At 47.5% G+C, this 17,557-nt stretch overlaps 1 protein-coding gene across 1 annotated transcript in view; it reads left to right on the top strand.

Moving 5' to 3' along the window:
* The window catches only part of LOC116830795 (uncharacterized), a 41,154-nt gene that overhangs the window by 22,115 nt on the left and 1,482 nt on the right, over nt 1-17,557 (top strand). The window contains 4 exon segments of the mRNA XM_075065823.1: nt 12,282-12,496; nt 13,310-13,426; nt 13,993-14,128; nt 14,267-14,359. Of these exon segments, the coding sequence (XP_074921924.1) occupies nt 12,282-12,496; nt 13,310-13,426; nt 13,993-14,128; nt 14,267-14,359 (561 nt within the window).

The following is a 17,557-nucleotide window of genomic DNA, read 5'->3' as shown; positions in this document are numbered from 1 at the left end:
AGTATGGCGTAAGTTGGTTGTACGTCGTGGCATGAGGATTGGTGAGGGGGGAGAAGAAGGAAGGAGATCCTGGATGGCCCCCAAGCGTGCGCTGGAGTAGAGAGTCACTGGCGCAAGCCTGGAGCAGGATCATGGGGTCAAGTCTCCCCAGTGGCCCGGGAGTGTGGGGAGGCCCTGCACTGCTGAAAGCCGGTTGACCCTGCCGAGGGGCTGCTGCAGCCTTCCTGTTCCTGGCAGGAGGCCATCCATAGACTTGGGCACCAGGCCACATGTCCACATGCCAGAAGCAGCTGCTCTGCCAGAAAGCACAATGAGAATCTCATGAGATTAAAAAATAGCATTTAACTTTCCATTCAGCACTATCCGATGCTAACCCTGTGGGGACAAGCAAACACCAGGGGAAGGATGAGGTTTCAACGTGACTGGGAGTGAAGTCACCTTAGGCCAGTGACAACCCTAAGAAAGGGGCCTGAAAATGGGCAGGCTTAACTTTGCCACATTGTATATGAAAACTTATCAGTTTGAAGAAGTTTATCTGAGCGGAACTGGTGCTGATGCCGCACAGTGAGGTCCTGGCATCTGGTGTTAATCTCGCAAATGGGCAGGTATTTTCCATTCCCTGCTCCAGGTTTTTCAACAAAGAGGTGAACTAGATCTCAGATTTAGAGAAGGGAGGTTTGCTCTGAGACATTTGAGACCAGCGAGACAATACAGGCACCTTGTAGCATCCTGAAGCAGTAGGGATAAATCCTGTCATATAGCACCCCCTGCTTTTCCAGTCTTGGGTCTCCATCCAATTCTGCCAAGGCCTCTCAATCTTGACCTCATTATTATAGCCCTGGGATATGAAATACACACCCAGTGCTGCTAAAGCGCCTCAGTCCTGAGCCATAGGCCACCTTGCGGTTCCAACCCTCGGGCCTGACACATCCACAGCTCTTCTCATGCCCGTCAGTCCTGACCTGTAGTTCCCCCTGCTAGTCTATAATATAGTCTCTTCTATAGAAAGTTGGCTGGTCATAATCAGTTCTGCTATTCCCATTGCAGAATTCCTTGCAGTCTGCAAGAATTTGTGACTGATATGAGGATGAAGAGCTGAACTTTGAAGTTTGGGGAGGCTAAAACTGAGTCGCTGATAAGAGTCCAGATTGTTACTGGGATCCAGAACAAAAATCTCAGAGGCCACTGAAAGAGCCATAATTAACCATTGACAACTCTGTTAGAACCTGTCAAGCAATGGAAGTCACCCAGTCCGAAAGGAAGATTATGGAGGGTGGGCAGTGCTCTGAGACTGTGGACATGGTAGAGACAAGTCAGAGTTCTGCAAAAAGAGCAGGTGGCTTGTGCTTGTTGCCACAGTGTGTACAGCTCCAAGATGCAAAAGAGCACGTGGCTCGTGTTGGTTGCCACAGTTTTGTACAGCTCTAAGACAATGCTGGCGTGCGAGGAAGAAAAAGACCCTGTGCATCAAAGGATTCCACAGACTTTGTAAGAACTTTCAAGCATCTTTTTGTTTTAAATAACAACAGCTTTCCAGTGTCACACAAAATGTGCAGTATGATTGCAGGGAGGTATGGCTCAGGGTGAGACCCTGCAGCAAGTAACGCACAGAGTGGCCTGGACATTGGCATATTCCCAGTCCCTATTATTGAGGTCAAGCGGGAGCTGTCCGTATCAGATGGGACTATATTTAAAGGAAAGTAGGCAGAGATTTGTTTACACTGGCTGAAAAGAAAACGATGTCTTCCTTCTAGACTAGTCTCATTTTCCTGAGGTAACCTTACTGGAAGATACTGTAGCTGAACAGTGATTGTGCATGTCTATGTTTTGTAGCCATGTTATACCTGACAGAGTAAAAGTCTGATGATGGGCAGCAGTTTAGTGGGCATGGGTTTGAGCAGTTTGCAGTGAAGTTGGGTTTAGACATGTAAGTGCTAAATCCCATTATCTCCAAATCAGTGGGTGGTGGGAAAGGTGTTAAACTAATAAAGCGGCTACTGAAAAGGGCTCTGGAGTCGCACTCTGAGCCAGGCTTAGGACAGTTCAGTTACAGGATGGTACCAATGAAACGTGGTGTGTCACCTGCAGACATGTGGTTTAACAGAGTGTTGAGAACTGGGTAGACTGCAGTGATAGAAACTGCTATCCCAGGGACTGGGGATTTGCAGAAGAATAAAGAGAGACAGAGAAAACAAATAAAAAAAAAGCCAGATGATTTGGGATCCCAGGATCTTCCACCAAATTGTGAATATGATGTAGCGTGCATCTGTGATGGAAATCAATGGTCTCCAACAGAGATGGTATTAAGGATACTGCCCTGCAGTTGTCTGAGGCTATCACCCCAGATGGCCTCATACTGATGACGGATAAGAGACACCATCTCCGCATCCAGAATAGAGGGAGGAGGGTTGCAAAGTCAGATGTTTGGCCTGAGAGGGTCTCAGTTAGGTAACAGATCAAGACAGCCAAGCTGCAGGACATGCCACCTCTGGAACAAAATGGACTCACTCCCCTTCTGACAACAATAGTGCTGATCTGGCAGGAAGACCAGCAAAGGGCACCGGAGATTAACTGAACTTTATTAGCAAGTTAGTAGGATGGTTATAAGTGTTTGGTGGAACGAATTCTATAAACGTTGTTTGTTGAGTGGTGGTGTTATTATGTTGTGGCTGGACATTGGGAATTGTACCTTTCTGAGCATTCAGCTTCCCAGACACAGGAAGTCTGGGGGAGGGGAGCTGCAGAAGCCCAGGCCCTGTGAAGCAGAGGCAAGTGGAATTCAGTGACTGAGTGAAGAGGGGCTCTTTCAAGCCCCTTGGGCCAGAGTGTTTCCTGAAGATCACACAGCCCTTCACCCAGACCAGGAGAAGGAACAAACAGAGGGATAGGCTCTAGAAGCTCTCAGAGCTACCTGGGCACCAAACCAGAGCCAGCCAAGAGCATGGCAATTTTTGTGTTCCTAAAACTTGTTCCACGCTGGAGCTTTGTCAGGTTTAAATTCTTGTAATTGAGACGTTTTCTGCTGTTTCTGTCAGTGAGCTCATGCATATTCATCAAATATTTAGATCAGGGCAATGAGTCAGTGGAATAGAATCTCCATAATTTCTAGACCGTCAGCCTTCAAAGGGCCACCAGTGGGAGGCAATATGGTACACACAGCTTCACCCAGACAGGGAGCTGAAGGGAAGGAGCATCAGGGATAGATCTCTTATTGTGAATTGAAGGACCCAGGACAGCAAAGACCTCTGTCCCCAAGTCAAATAAGTGTTCCAGCCCTGACCTGCAAGGGTTACGTCTAAAGGTGGGAAAAAAGAAAGGATTGGTTTCTAAGACCCATTTGATCTTTGACTTGTATACTGAGGTAAAGGGGCTGAATTACTGATCTTTATGTTTAGTTTATCAGGCAATGTGGGCCCCTGTCTCATCAGAGTCTGGGACTAAGACCCATCTCCTCTACACTTATCTGACATGGGGCCACCAAACATCCATCCTGTAACTTGGGCTCAGACTGTACCTAGAGGCCGAGAAGTGGAAGGCTCTGTATGCTAATCCTAATGCTTCTGAGCCAGTCATTCCCCAGCTTGTGACCAGATTGGGCTTAGTGGGCATGAGTTTGGCAGTTGCAGGAAGTTTGGGTTTAGACAATGTAAGTTTGCTTAAATCCCCATTAATCTCAAATCAGTGGGTTGGTGGAAATTGGTATTAAACTAATAAAGCGGCTACTGAAAAGGGCTCTGGAGTCGCCACTCTGACCAGGCTAGGACAGTTCAGTTTACAGATGTACCAATGAACGTGTTGTCACCTGCAGACATGTGTTTAAACAGAGTTGGAGAACTGGTAGACTGCAGTGTGATAGAAACTGCTATCCCAGGGACTGGGGGATTTGAGAAGAATGAAAGAGAGACAGAGAAAACAAATAAAAAAAAGCCAGATTTATTTGGATCCAGGATCTTCCACCAAATTGTGAATGATTGTAGCGTGCATCTGTCTGGAAATCAATGGTTCTCCAACAGAGATGGTTATTAAGGATACTGCCCTGCAGTTGGGTCGAGCTATCACCCAGATGCCTCATACTGATGACGATAAGAGACACCATCTCCGCATCCAGAATAGAGGGAGGAGGTTGCAAAGTAAGTTTGGCCTGAGAGGGTTCTCAGTAGGTAACAGATTAAGACAGCCAAGCGCAGGAAAATGCCACCTCTGGAACAAAATGGACTCACTCCCTTCTGACAACAATGTGAGTGCTGATCGTTGCAGGAGACCAGCAGGGAGGGCACCGGAAGATGTAACTGAACCTTTTTAGCAAGTTAGTGGATGTTAAACGTGTTTGGTGGAAACGATCTATAAACGTTGTTTGTTGAGTGGTAGGATCTTATTATGTGTGGCTGGACATGGGACTTTGTACCTTTCTGAGCTTCAGCTTCCCAGAACAGGAAGTCTGGGGGAGGTGAGCTGCAGAAGCCCAGCCTGTGAGCGAGGGCAAGAGTGAATTCAGTGACTGAGTGAAGAGCTCTTTCAAACCCTTGGGCCAGAGTGTTTCCTGAAGATACACAGCCCTTCACCAGACCAGGAGAAGAACAACAGAGGGATAGCTCTAAGCTTCAGGCTACCTGGGCACCAAACCAGACCAGCCAGAGCATGGCATTGGTGCTTCCTAAAAACTTGTCCACGCTGGAGCTTGTCAGGATAAATCTTGTAATTGAGACTTTTCTTGCTGTTTCGTCAGGAGCTCATGCCAATATTCATTTCATATATTTAGCATCAGGGCAATGAGTCAGTGGAATATCTCCATAATTTCTAGACCGTTCAGCCTTCAAGGCCCGCACCAGTGGGAGGCAATATGGTTACACACAGCCACCCACCCCCCCCCCCCCCCCCCCCCCCCCCCCTCTACGGGACTGAAGAAGGAGCATCAGGATAATCTGCTTATGGAATTGAGGACCAGGACACAAAGGACCTCTGTCCCAAGTCAAATAAGTGTATCCAGCTCCTACCTGCACAAGGGTTAGTCAAAGGTGGAAAAAAAGAGAGGTTTGGTTTCTAAACCCATTTGATCTCTGACTTGTATACTAAGAAGAGGGCCCAATTACTGACCCTTTGTTTAATTATCTGGCCAATTGGTACTTCTTCATCAGAGTCTGGGATAACACCCATTCCTCCACATATCTTACTAAGAGCCGAGAAGTTTTTGGAAGGCTCTGTATGTAATTCTAATACTTCTGAGCCATCGTTCCCCAGTTGTGGGCAGAGTGTTGCACAATGAGAGAAGCAAATGACTCATCTTCTTTCTGACTTGGCAGGATGCCAGTTCCCTTGGTGTGAGCGCTTAAAGGTCTTTCAAGCAGGAAGTCCCATTTATGTTTATGATTATGAAGTAGTTAGTTATGGTGGGGAATTGTGGCTCAGATTGTGTGCTTCAGGGAACCTGGTAGCGCTAAATGAGAAATATTGTGAAATCTGAACAGGATTCTCATTCTCTTTCAGGCGATCCAGAATGCTCCTGGTCCAGTGGACAGTCTCATGAGAGGAACGGATGGCTGAGTCCAAGGACTAATGAGACCTCTCCCAATCCAAACCATGGACTAACCCTAATTGCTCCTGGGACAAGAGAATCAGTTTTCTCACATTTGGCATCCAGGATTTTCTCTTTCTCTCCCCGTAAGTCTAAGTCATCGTACTACCCGTCCAAGGAGGCTGGATCTGCTTCCGCCTTCAACAGGGCACTCCATGGGAATTAAACCAAAAATATCACAGAAGCCCATGACCTTTACTAAATATACCCCGTAGAGACTCTTAACCTTAGGATACGTCTACACTGCGTAGCTTTTAAGAACATGGCTTGCCGCTCCAGTCATGGTACTAAAAGGTGCGGTGTAGCCATTGTTTGGAGACAGGTCTGCTGCCAACTAGGAAAAAAAAGCAGAGAAAACTTCATCTGCAAAATGGTTAGTATGTTGGCAGGACTAGCGCTGCCGCGCATAAAAGCACTGTCCACACCAGCATGTCATGGGCAAAACTTTTGTCTTTAGGGTGTGTTGTGTGTGTGTGTTGGTGTGTTTTTTAAAGCTCTGAGCTGTTACTTTTAACCGTTGTGTTAGCCCGAACAGAATTTGGGTTTGATGTTTATATATCTTACGTCCTTACTAATAGTGTGTTGAAGAACAAAAGGACAAAGTCGCTGTGTTGTTGCATCCTCAACCAGTCTTTAGTACAATGCACAGATAAGGGAATGGGCGAAAAAAAGTTGACATGGTGGGTTACAATATAGAGCGCACATTTGACAAAAACTTGCCTCAACTCCTTATCTTCCAAAGCAAGGACGTAAAACACTATAAAGACCAGAAAATGCCTGCCTCTGACCGGAGCCAAACCCTCACTTCTTACCCTCCCATGGGTACCAAAGGGTGGGATAAGACTCTCCAGAACGGAAATGACCAAATCCTAAAGGGTTTGACTTAGAGGCTGACTGCAGGTATATTTGGGCCTGCCTAAGAAGAAGTGAGTGGGAGTGGGAGGGTGAACGATAAGGCAATAAGGAATGGGAGAGGACTAAGGGAGCATTATAGCGACAAGCCCGACGTGATGAAGGACTTCAGAATTGTTGCTTGGAACTATCCCAATAAAACATTGCATGCCTGCACTTGAACTTCATGGTCTTCTGCTCCATCTGATTACAAGAACCAGTGGAAGCGGGGGGAAGGGAAAGCCCTCTAACAAAGTGTCAAAAGGTTTGTCTTTCACTGCCAGTGTAGACAAAGCCTTTAGTCATTGTATGTAATCTGACCCTGCAGGGACGGGGAGGTAGAGAACTTGGGGGGGAATGGGATTGTTCTGAACGTTGAGAGTTGCTGCACCAGGGGGCTGACCTCCAGCAGCGCTCAGCCCGCTGCTGCTCCTGTTGGCAGGGGCTGACTGCAGTGCTCCAGCCCAAGGGGCGAAGCCAAGCCCATTTGCTGTTCAGCCTGAGGCTGCTGCTGTGATGGCTGGGGCTGGACAGCTTTGCTCCAGTCGGCACTGGAAAGAAGTCATGAATCTGTGAACCTGTGAAACGATCCTTACAATGACCTAGAGGGGTAAGCTCCATACCTCAAATTCCATAAAGACACATGTCCCACTGCATGGCGCCTTGAGTGCAGGCAGGGGACTGACTAGATGACTGTGATTCGCCTTCCAGTCAGACACTTCTGTGATTCTGTTGGCGTATTGCAAGTGGTATTGCCCAGATGTGGGCCAAGGCTCCGAGCCCCATTGAGGTACCTCTCTCCCAGCCACTGGGCTAGACTGGAATGAAGAACAAATCATGTGAAGGTCTCCCGTATCGCATTCCAGTTCTTCTCTGCCTCCTTACCCATTCTATAGAAGCAGCCCCCAGGCATTCTTTTGCAAAGCTTAGAAGTTTCCCTGAAACTCTCACCCCTCCCTCTAGTACGATGTTGCCCCCATTTTCAGGTCACCAGGCCAAGAAGGTTGGAAATCGTATACTTGGAGTTCTCCAAAAGTTCAATCTTAAGGAACGTTTTGGAGATCTTATCGGGGGAAGGTTTTACATTTCTTATCAGGCTTTATATGCGATAAGAAAGCTATGGTGCTGTGTATTATAAGAAGAAGCAGCACCCAGGGATTCTCTACATTCAGCCACTCTCCCACTGGCTTGTGCGTCAGAACACATCATGAGTGGCTTCTGCTCCTAGTTTAGTGCCTTCTCAATGCCGGGCCAATGATATTGGGGAACACACCACTTTGGGCTGCTGAACTTGGCTTTCTAATAGCAATGTAGTGATTATCAAGGGAATGTCTGCACCCTCTCTCATTCTCTTCTCTACATCTGCCATCATGTATAGCAGCAGCTGGAATAACCCCTTGCTTTGTGTGTAGCTGAGGAATGAGGAAGAAGTCTGGGGTTAGCACTGGGTGCCACTTGAAGATGCTAGGGTTTAATGCCTGGCTGACCACAACGTCCCTCTGTGACCAAGGCACGGACAGAGGTCTCTCTCTGCGATCAGGTCTCTGCTGATAATATTAGTGTTTATATGTGTAACATCTAGGACCCATAAGTCATGGACCAGAACTCCATTGCGCTAGGCACTGGAAGCCTGTCCCTTCCCTAAGTAGCTAACTACCTCAGTAAGACATAAGAGACAACAGAGATATGCAGACAGAGAGGGGACTACAAGTAAACAATCAGTCTGCTTGATGGACAGTGGTCTCTGCACACCAGCAACCAAACTGTTGTTATGGGTTTTTATAGGCACGATGAGAAAAAGAGAGTTTCTAAGGAGGGATTTGAAGGAGGACAGTGAGGTATCGTTGCAGATGTTTATGGGGAGGACCTTCCAACCATAGAGGGCAGGTGGGAGAAAGCATGAAGGTGCTTGATTGAAAATTTACCAAGTTGGCAGTAGAGGCTGGCATCATGGGCCGATGGGAGATGGGCATCAATAGCTTGATAGCCAGTGAGAGGTAGGGTGGGATTGAGTGCGAAGGGCCTTGGAAGTGAAGACAAGCAGCTTATGTCTGATATCACGGAGTAGGGGGAGCCAGTGGAGGAACCCAAAGAGAGGAGTGCCATGTTCAAAGTGACTTGCTAGGAAGATTATCTTTGCAGCAATGTTCTGAATGGACATGAATGGGGCAAAACGGCATTTGTCAAGGACAGGGAGAAGAATGTTGCAGCAATTGAGACGTGAAAGGAGGAGAGATGGGAAGAGAGCTAGAGCTGCGTGAAGGGATAGGAAAGACTGCATCTCAGGGAGTTTATGCAAGAAGATTTTGCAAGATTTCGACATAGCCTAGATGTGAGGAGCTAGAGAAAAGTTGTTTCACATGTTTTGGGTTTGGCTTTCTTGGTAGGAACCAATCCCTGTACAGCATTCTCTATCCACGCCATGTGTGACTTACTCATCTTTATGTTCCCGTCTTATCTCGTCCACTGTTATTCTGTCCTTTGTAAATGATACCCTTGATGTTCTCTGCCTTATCTTGCCTAGTTCAGCAATTCTGTCTCTTGGCTTACAACTCATTTACCTGTCCTGGTTAGCACAGACATGCTGTGTTCAGCCTGCTGATCTATTCACAGTACCTTACTAATCCTGCCTCCTAAAAAGAGGCCTCCCCCATGTTCAATTACTCCCATTCAGCCAGGCTTAGAAAGTCAAGATTTCAGTTTGGACAGAAGGAGACATGTCTGGAGGAGGAAGGCAGATCTGTGAGTCATCAGTATAGAGGTTGAAGTGGAATTTGTGTTTGCGGATGAGATAACACAGAGATAAGGGGTAGAAGGAGAATAGAAGGGGCTCAAGGAGAGAGTCCTGTGGGACTCCCACAGAATGTTGGAGGGCTGATCCTCTGAAGGCATCAAAGGAGCGATTACAGATGTAGGAGGAGAACCATGAAAGGAGAGACATGGAAGCCAAGGGAGAACGTGATTTCAAGGAGAATGGCATGGTTGATGGAGTCAAGGTGGTGGCTAATCCTTCCTTTGTCCATCCTGTCTATTTCAACAGTAACCTCTACAGGAGCAGGACGATACGTGCCAGGTGTATCGTCTCTCTTTTGTAATATTAGGCTGGGATTTCCAGAAACCTATGGGAATATAAATGCAACTTCAGTGATTGCGTGACTGGGCCACATCTTTAAACTCTTTGCTATCCTAGTTGTAGATAGGGTCTCCAGTGCATGTAAAGCTGGATAGCACTGTCCGGCCTCTGATCAACAAGGCCCTTGTCCTATCGATTTATTGTTATTGAGCGCGTCTCTCTCCCTACCTTGTTGTTCAGCGGTCCCCTGAGAAGGCAACATGCCTGAGGCAAGACACCTAAGGAAATGGCTTGCTGAGGCATCGAGAAAACTTAGCAAATCGGCTCGCACGATCTTCCCGGCTGGCCACGGGCTGCACCGAGTCCCTAACAATTACTATGGACCGTGAGTATGGCAGAGAGAGAAGTTAGCCTTACTTCTCTCTCTCTATGGCAAGTGGCTTCGCAGCTCTTGGGTGGCACAGCCTGTACTCTCTTCCTCCCAAAAGTGTCCAAAACCCATCCCAGCCCATGATGCTTCCACACAAGCTCCAATGCTTCGTCAGTCGAGCACCTTGCTGCTGCCACCAGCCCCAACTACTCATTGCGAATGCAACATTAAGAAAGAGCATTGGGAATAGCACTCTCGAGGTCTGCTGGCTACCCTTCTTCCTATCATGACTCGTTCCACAACTTGAGATTCATCGTATTCTGAGGCTAATAATTGTGCATTTGATCGCGGTGGGCTATTGGATGCCAGGAGTTGCCGGAGCCATGCTGGCAAAAGTGATGGCAGGAAAACACCAGCTCAGGCTGAGTCTTTTAGCAAGAGACACTGTTTAGGCCGACCCATCCGCTGGTGAGCTAAGCGTTTACTCAGGTGTGATCTAGCTTCTGGAGCAAGGGTATTCCTCTTTTCCCTATGTTTATTTCTCCTGCTTGACAGTTGAGTAGTTAGTGGAACCATCTCAATGGTACGCCCTGCTCAGATTTTCACTGTCATTTCGACACCGGTTCCTCCAATCTGTGGTGCCCTCCGTGTACTGCTCAGTGAGCCTGCAGAGAGTACTGCAACGTCCTTATTGCCCTTGATATTCCAACTGCGGGTTCTTGAAATCATAGAGATTTAATCTTAGCGAGAGAGGACCTCTGAAGAATGAAATGAATTGATTTTAATTTTTTCTAAGGAAATTGATCTCACTGATTTAGTTTACACTATAACAGTCGTGACTTGCAAGATTCTTATTATATTACATTTACATTTTGACTTCCTTAGTGAAAATCAGGGGTTTACACTATTTCATACATTCACATATATTTAAGCAATTAATCTCGCTTTTATAGAACTATTCAAGATTGCTTACTGTTCATTCTTAATTATTTTAGAAAAAGTGAAGAGCGTATTCTTTTAATTACAAACAATGAATTTTTGTTTATAACAGCTCAACTGTAGATGGAAATTGGAATTCACTTTATAAATTCAAAATTCCAGCTTTTAAAAGAAATTAGTAAAAAACACTTTCAAGGGCTTAATAGGAAGAAAAGAAAAAAATTTATCACACATTTTGCATTTAAGAACTAATAGATTATGAAACAGGAAGTGTTATTCTGTAGATCAGTGAATTGAACTATTGTTTCTGACAGTATTGTCTTCAAGATTTAAAACTGTAGAGCTCATCATTTGCACCTAGCTTCTATTCAGAGATAAGAGGAAACCAGTGTCCTTCCATATTCCAATCGGTTTTTTATGTTGGAATTGAAATAGTCCATGACCTCAACAGTTAATAATACTGAGCAAAGCCTCCTCTGAAGAATATTTTATGAACCTGCTAGAAGAGAATATTGCATCTAAAAGGTTTTAGCACTGAAAAAGGAAACTTGTTCCAGGTGCAGATGTAGTGAAATCTTTCTGTTCTGTTGATTTTTTTAAGCCACTGCCTTAATAATAACTTTTGTATTGAATTTAAATGATTTTAGTAGAATTTTAGTAACTTTAGGCTTACCATATGTTGTCACGAAAATTTCAAAGTTAATTTTAAATAGGTTTTGTTTAAAAAAGAAAATTAAATCACATTTTAGACATCAGTTATTTTTTTTTCCATCGATTTTTTATTCACCCAGAAAGCCAGAGAGCAGAGTTCTCCTCCATTGTCGTCCATATATACACAGTGTCGAGGTGGAACGGGCTCTAGTAAGACAAAGAAGCTTATATCCACAAAGGCACTCAGGTGTAGCAATGCTGAGTACTGCAATGTGAATCTTAACACCTGGTCCTACCAAGAATTCACCGTTGCACTAGTCATCCAGGCCTCCATACAACACATGGGAGAGGTTACAAGTGTCAGTCTGTGACCATTGACCTTCTGTTACTTGCAGCAAACCTATATCGCTTCAACCATCAGACTCTCCACCTACAGGCACCAGCCAGACCCTCCATCCAGTATGGCTATTGGCAGCTTTGACTGGAATTCTGGCTATGACACCGTCCAGGTATAATCAGAAAAGGATCAACACTGGAGCGGAATGGTGAAATTAGAGTTAGAAGGAGAGGACGATCTGAGAAGCTAAAGCAGAATTATGTGGTGAATGTGGAGAAGGAGGAGTAGGAAAAAAGGCAAGGAGACAATTCACAGGATAACTCAGAATGGGAGAGACACAGAGGTGGCAGACCGCCTCTAGAAGTCCCAGGCCATCACGACTCTGTGGTGAATTGCGCAGTTTCTCAGGGTGCACGGTGTGTCTGATTGTCCCCATCTCTCTCCCAAGGTTGGAGGCATTGACGACACCAACCAGATCTTTGGTCTGAGTGAAACGAGCCAGCTCCACCTTTTTTACTACGCCCTTGATGGGATCCTGGTCTGTTCCCAAGTATCTCCATATTCGGTGAGCAAATACTGACAAAGAGACGGGACCGATCTATTTGCAAACATGATGAATGAGGGTTTGGTGTCCCAGGACCTCTTCTCTGTCTACCTGAGCTCGTAAGTCAGGGCTGGAAACAGCCCATCTGCTCTAGTGAGATTCCTAGGATATCAGGCTTGGAAGGGACCTCAGGAGATCATCTAGTCCAAGCCCCTGCTGAAAGCAGAACCAATCCCAAGACAGATATTTACCCCTTTCCCTAAATGGCCCCCTCAAAGATAGAACTCACAACCCTGAGTTTAGCAGGCCAATGCTCAAACCACTGAGCTACCCCTCCCCACAAGATTCATGTTTCTATAGTGCCTCTCACAATGAGTGATCCCTGCAACCTTTGCATCAGAATTCCCCTAAAGTAGCCACCTCCGGGGTGGATCATGGCCACTGTTCATTGCTAGTGGGAGCAGAAATAAACACTAGGGCATTGGTATTAACCTGACTCTTGGGAGAAGAGTTCCCCCTAACATATCAGCCAAATGATACCCTGGCTCATCACCTTCTAGCACGAAGCTGAACCATCTGCTCAGTACTGACTCTGAAGGAAGACAAGCACCTATTGAGTGACTGACACCACTGCCTCCAACACCTGGGCCTTTGCTCGGTGGTCTCCCATCCACATATTGGCCAGGCCCAAATATGCTTATCTTTTGAAATCTAGGAAGGGAAAGCCCAAAGTAATATCAAAGCAGGGGGTGAGGCGCGCCTCTCATCCAACCATCCTGTCCTATCTCTGCTACTAGATACTGATGTGCACAGCTCTGACTCTACCCCAGCTCTCCCCAGCTGTGCTCCTTCTCTAACAGCTGGAGCATTTGCTATTGTCTCCTTAGCCAACCATCATACATCCTCCTTGACTCTCCTCTCTCCTTCTCCAGTGATGAGCAGAGCGGGAGCTTCGTGATGTTCGGCGGCATCGACTCATCTTACTACTCTGGGAGCCTCAACTGGATCCCTCTCTCTGCTGAGACTTACTGGGAAATCACCATGGACAGGTATCACTCACCTCTCGGTATTTCCCCTTTGAAAATGTGACTTTGAAAAGACAGGCAAAAGGAGAGGCATGTGGGAGCCGGGGGAAGCTCAATTTAGAGTCTAGACAAGATGAGAGACAAGGTGGAGTTATAGGAAAGGGGCTCACCAGTGAGACAGTTAGATGAGTGGTTCTCCACCTCGCCCATACCAGGACCGAGCGATGACCTGTGTCTGACACTAGGAGGGGGGCAGGGTAAGGGCAGCACCTCCTCCCCCCCCGGCATCCCCTTTGCCAGGACCCCTCTCTCCTCTGTTTAGCAATAAAGAAAAGGGCAGGGTGGTCATGATCCCTTGAAGGGTGTTTGTGACCCCCAGGATAGATGGGTCCCAGTCCCAGAAGGTTATAGGATGAGGAGTGATGGGCAATAGCCAAGGAAGGAGAGGTGAAGGCTGAAACATCAGGGGAAAGTTTCTGGCAGTCAGCAAGACTCGCCCTCCAGGCCTCTCACTGCTGACTCATGGGCTGAGTGGGAATGAGATGGGAAGTGTTCCTGGGGATGTTCCCCTGACTCTCTCTCTCTTGCAGTGTCACCATGAATGGAGAGACCATCGCTTGCTCTGGTGGCTGCCAAGCTATCATTGACACTGGCACTTCTCTGCTGGCTGGGCCCTCTACTGGCATCTCCAACATAAACTCCTACATTGGTGCCAGCGATGGCTCGGTAAGGGCAGGGAGGAAGTACAGATACTTCTAGAGGTGTCTGCTACACACAGATGTGATGCTCCATCTCTCTCATTGGGGAACCTGCTGCCCAAGACATGTCTAACCTTTTCTCCATGTGTTACCTTCGTCCCTACAGATCAGCTGCAGTGCCATGAGCAGCCTGCCCGACATCGTCTTCACCATCAACGGCATCGAGTTCCCTGTGCCAGCCAGTGCCTACATCATTGATGTGAGTATCCTGCTCAGAAATCTGCCTCGGGGCCTCTTAGCCAGGGCTTGTGCCTGAGGCCATTGCGCTGAGTGTGCTGGCGGCATTTCCTTGCACAGCCGGCATGAGCCTGCAGGAGCATCACTGAGACGCAGCTCAGAGTCTGTTCCCAGTATGAGTGTGGGGCGGCAGAGAGCTCTTCCCCCAAAGGGTCCGGGGGAGGGATGTTTGAGATCAAGGCAGGCCCACAGTGAAAGTGACATACCGGAAGAGCAGTGAGGCAGCCTGTAGAACTCGCCACTGCAGGAAATCACCAGGGTGGGAGCTTTACTGGGTTAGGAGAGAATTATATGAGCAGCTACCCCAGCTAAGAGGTGAGATCAAGAGAGATCACTGCCTCGCGTTCCAGGGCCTGGGCATTTGTGCATCAGGAAGGAGTTTTCCTCCCCCGTGGTAAAAGTTTGCTCCCGTCTGGGGAGGAACAGGCAAGCTGCTTTACCAGCACACAGCAACACCAGCTGGTAGCAGGCAGTGCCACCAAGAGCAAGCGATGGTCTCTCATTCATGGTGACACTGCAAGAGAGAGAGAGTCAGGGAACATCCCCAGAACACTTCCCATCTCATTCCCACTCAGCCCATGAGTCAGCAGTGAGAGGCCTGGAGGGCGAGTCTTGCTGACTGCCAGAAACTTTCCCCTGATGTTTCAGCCTTCACCTCTCTTCCTTGGCTATTGCCCATCACTCCTCATCCTAAACCTTCTGGGACTGGGACCCATCTATCCTGGGGGTCACAAACACCCTTCAAGGATCATGACCACCTTGCCTTTTCTTTATTGCTAAACAGAGGAGAGAGGGGTCCTGGCAAAGGGATGCCGGGGGGGAGGAGGTGCTGCCCTTACCCTGCCCCTCCTAGTGTCAGAACACAGGTCATCGCTCGTCCTGGTATGGGCGAGGTGGAGAACCACTCATCTAACTGTCTCACTGGTGAGCCCCCTTTCCTATAACTCCACCTTGTTCTCTCCTTGTCAGACTCCTAATTGAGCTTCCCCCGGCCTCACATGCCTCTCCTTTTGCCTGTCTTTTCAAAGTCACATTTTCAAAGGGGAAATACCGAGAGGTGAGTGATACCTGTCCATGGTGATTTCCCGTAAGTCTCAGCAGAGAGAGGGATCCAGTTGAGGCTCCCAGAGTAGTAAGATGAGTCGATGCCGCCGAACATCACGAAGCTCCCGCTCTGCTCATCACTGGAGAAGGAGAGAGAGAGTCAAGGAGGATGTATGATGGTTGGCTAAGGAGACAATAGCAAATGCTCCAGCTGTTAGAGAAGGAGCACAGCTGGGGAGAGCTGGGGTAGAGTCAGAGCTGTGCACATCAGTATCTAGTAGCAGAGATAGGACAGGATGGTTGGATGAAGGCGCGCCTCACCCCCTGCTTTGATATTACTTGGGCTTTCCCTCCTAGATTTCAAAAGATAAGCATATTGGGCCTGGCCAATATGTGGATGGGAGACCACCGAGCAAAGGCCCAGGTGTTGGAGGCAGTGGTGTCAGTCACTCAATAGGTGCTTGTCTTCCTTCAGAGTCAGTACTGAGCAGATGGTTCAGCTTCGTGCTAGAAGGTGATGAGCCAGGGTATCATTTGGCTGATATGTTAGGGGGAACTCTCCCAAGAGTCAGGTTAATACCAATGCCTAGTGTTATTTTCTGCTCCCACGCACATGAACAGTGGCATGATCCACCCCGAGGTGGCTACTTTAGGGGAATTCTGATGCAAAGTGGTCAGGGATCATCATTGTGAGAGCACTATAGAAACATGAATCTTGTGGGAGGGGTAGCTCAGTGGTTTGAGCATTGGCCTGCTAAACTCAGGGTGTGAGTTCTATCTTTGAGGGGCCTTTAGGGAAAGGGGTAAATATCTGTCTTGGGATTGGTTCTGCTTTCAGCAGGGGCTTGGACTAGATGATCTCCTGAGTCCCTCCAAGCCTGATATCCTAGGAATCCTCACAAGGCATGGGCTGTTTCCAGCCCTGACTTACGAGCTCAGGTAGACAGAGAAGAGGTCCTGGGACACCCAAACCCTCATTATCATGTTGTCAAAGACGGGGGTGGCTCCAGAAGAGGAGATACTGGGAAGGCCAGACCCAGGATCCCATCAAGGGGGCGTAGTAAAAAAAGGAGCCGGGCTCAGTTTCACTCAGACCAAAAGATCTGGTTGGTGTCGTCAATGCCTCCAACCTTGGAGAGAGATGGGACAATCAGACACACCCTGCACCCTGAAGAAACTTGCCAAGCCTACCTCAGGGCCTGATGGCCTGGGGACTTCTCAGAAGCTGGTTGTCCTGCACTGTGCTCTCCCCCATCTGAGCATATTCTGTGAATTGTCTCCTTGCCTATTTCTTTCCCTTTTTCTATCCTCCTCTCCCAGTTCACACACATACTCTGTTTTAGCTCCCAGATGCGTCCTGTTCTTCTAACTCCAATTTTCACCATGTCTGCTCCAGGGGGTTGATCATTTCTTCTGATTTACCTGGACGGTGTCATAGCCCAGGATTCCAGTCATGCTGCCAGTGCCATACTGGATGGAGAGGGTCTGGCTGGTGGCCTCGTAGGTGGAGGAGTCTGATGGGTTGAAGCGATTATGGTTTGCTGCAAGTACAGAAGAGTCAGATGGTCACAGACTGACACTTGTAACTCCCCCAGTTGTTGTATGGAGAGCCTGGGTGACTACTGCGACGGTGAATTCCTTGGTGGGACCAGGGTGCCTAAGATTCACGCATTGCAGTACTCAGCATTGCACAACCTGAGTGCCTTTGTGGATCTAGCTTCTTGTCTTACTAGGGCCCGTTCCACCTCTGACACTGTGTTGGTATGTGGAGCGACAAATGGAGGGAGACCTGCTGCTCTGGCTTTCTGGGTGAATAAAAATCGATGATAAAAGTAAAATCTGATGCTCTAAAATGTGAGTATATTTTTCTTTTAAAAATAAACCTAGTTAAAGTTTACTTTGAAATTCTGACAACATATGGTAAGGCTAAAGTTACTAAAATCTACTAAATCATTAAATTAATAAACAAAGGTTATTATAAGCAGTGGCTTAAAGAAAGTCAAGAGAACAAGAAGATTTCACTCACTCTTGCACCTGGAATCAGAGTTTCCTTTGTTTCAGTGCTAAATGAGCTTTTTAGATAGCAGTAGCCTCTTCTGCAGGTGCAGAGAGAATA

The sequence above is a fragment of the Chelonoidis abingdonii genome, chromosome 4 (assembly GCF_003597395.2).
Source record: "Chelonoidis abingdonii isolate Lonesome George chromosome 4, CheloAbing_2.0, whole genome shotgun sequence".
Lineage (NCBI taxonomy): Eukaryota > Metazoa > Chordata > Testudines > Testudinidae > Chelonoidis > Chelonoidis abingdonii.
The sequence above is the reverse complement of the archived record's forward strand: the minus strand, read 5'-3'. Positions and strand labels throughout refer to the sequence as shown.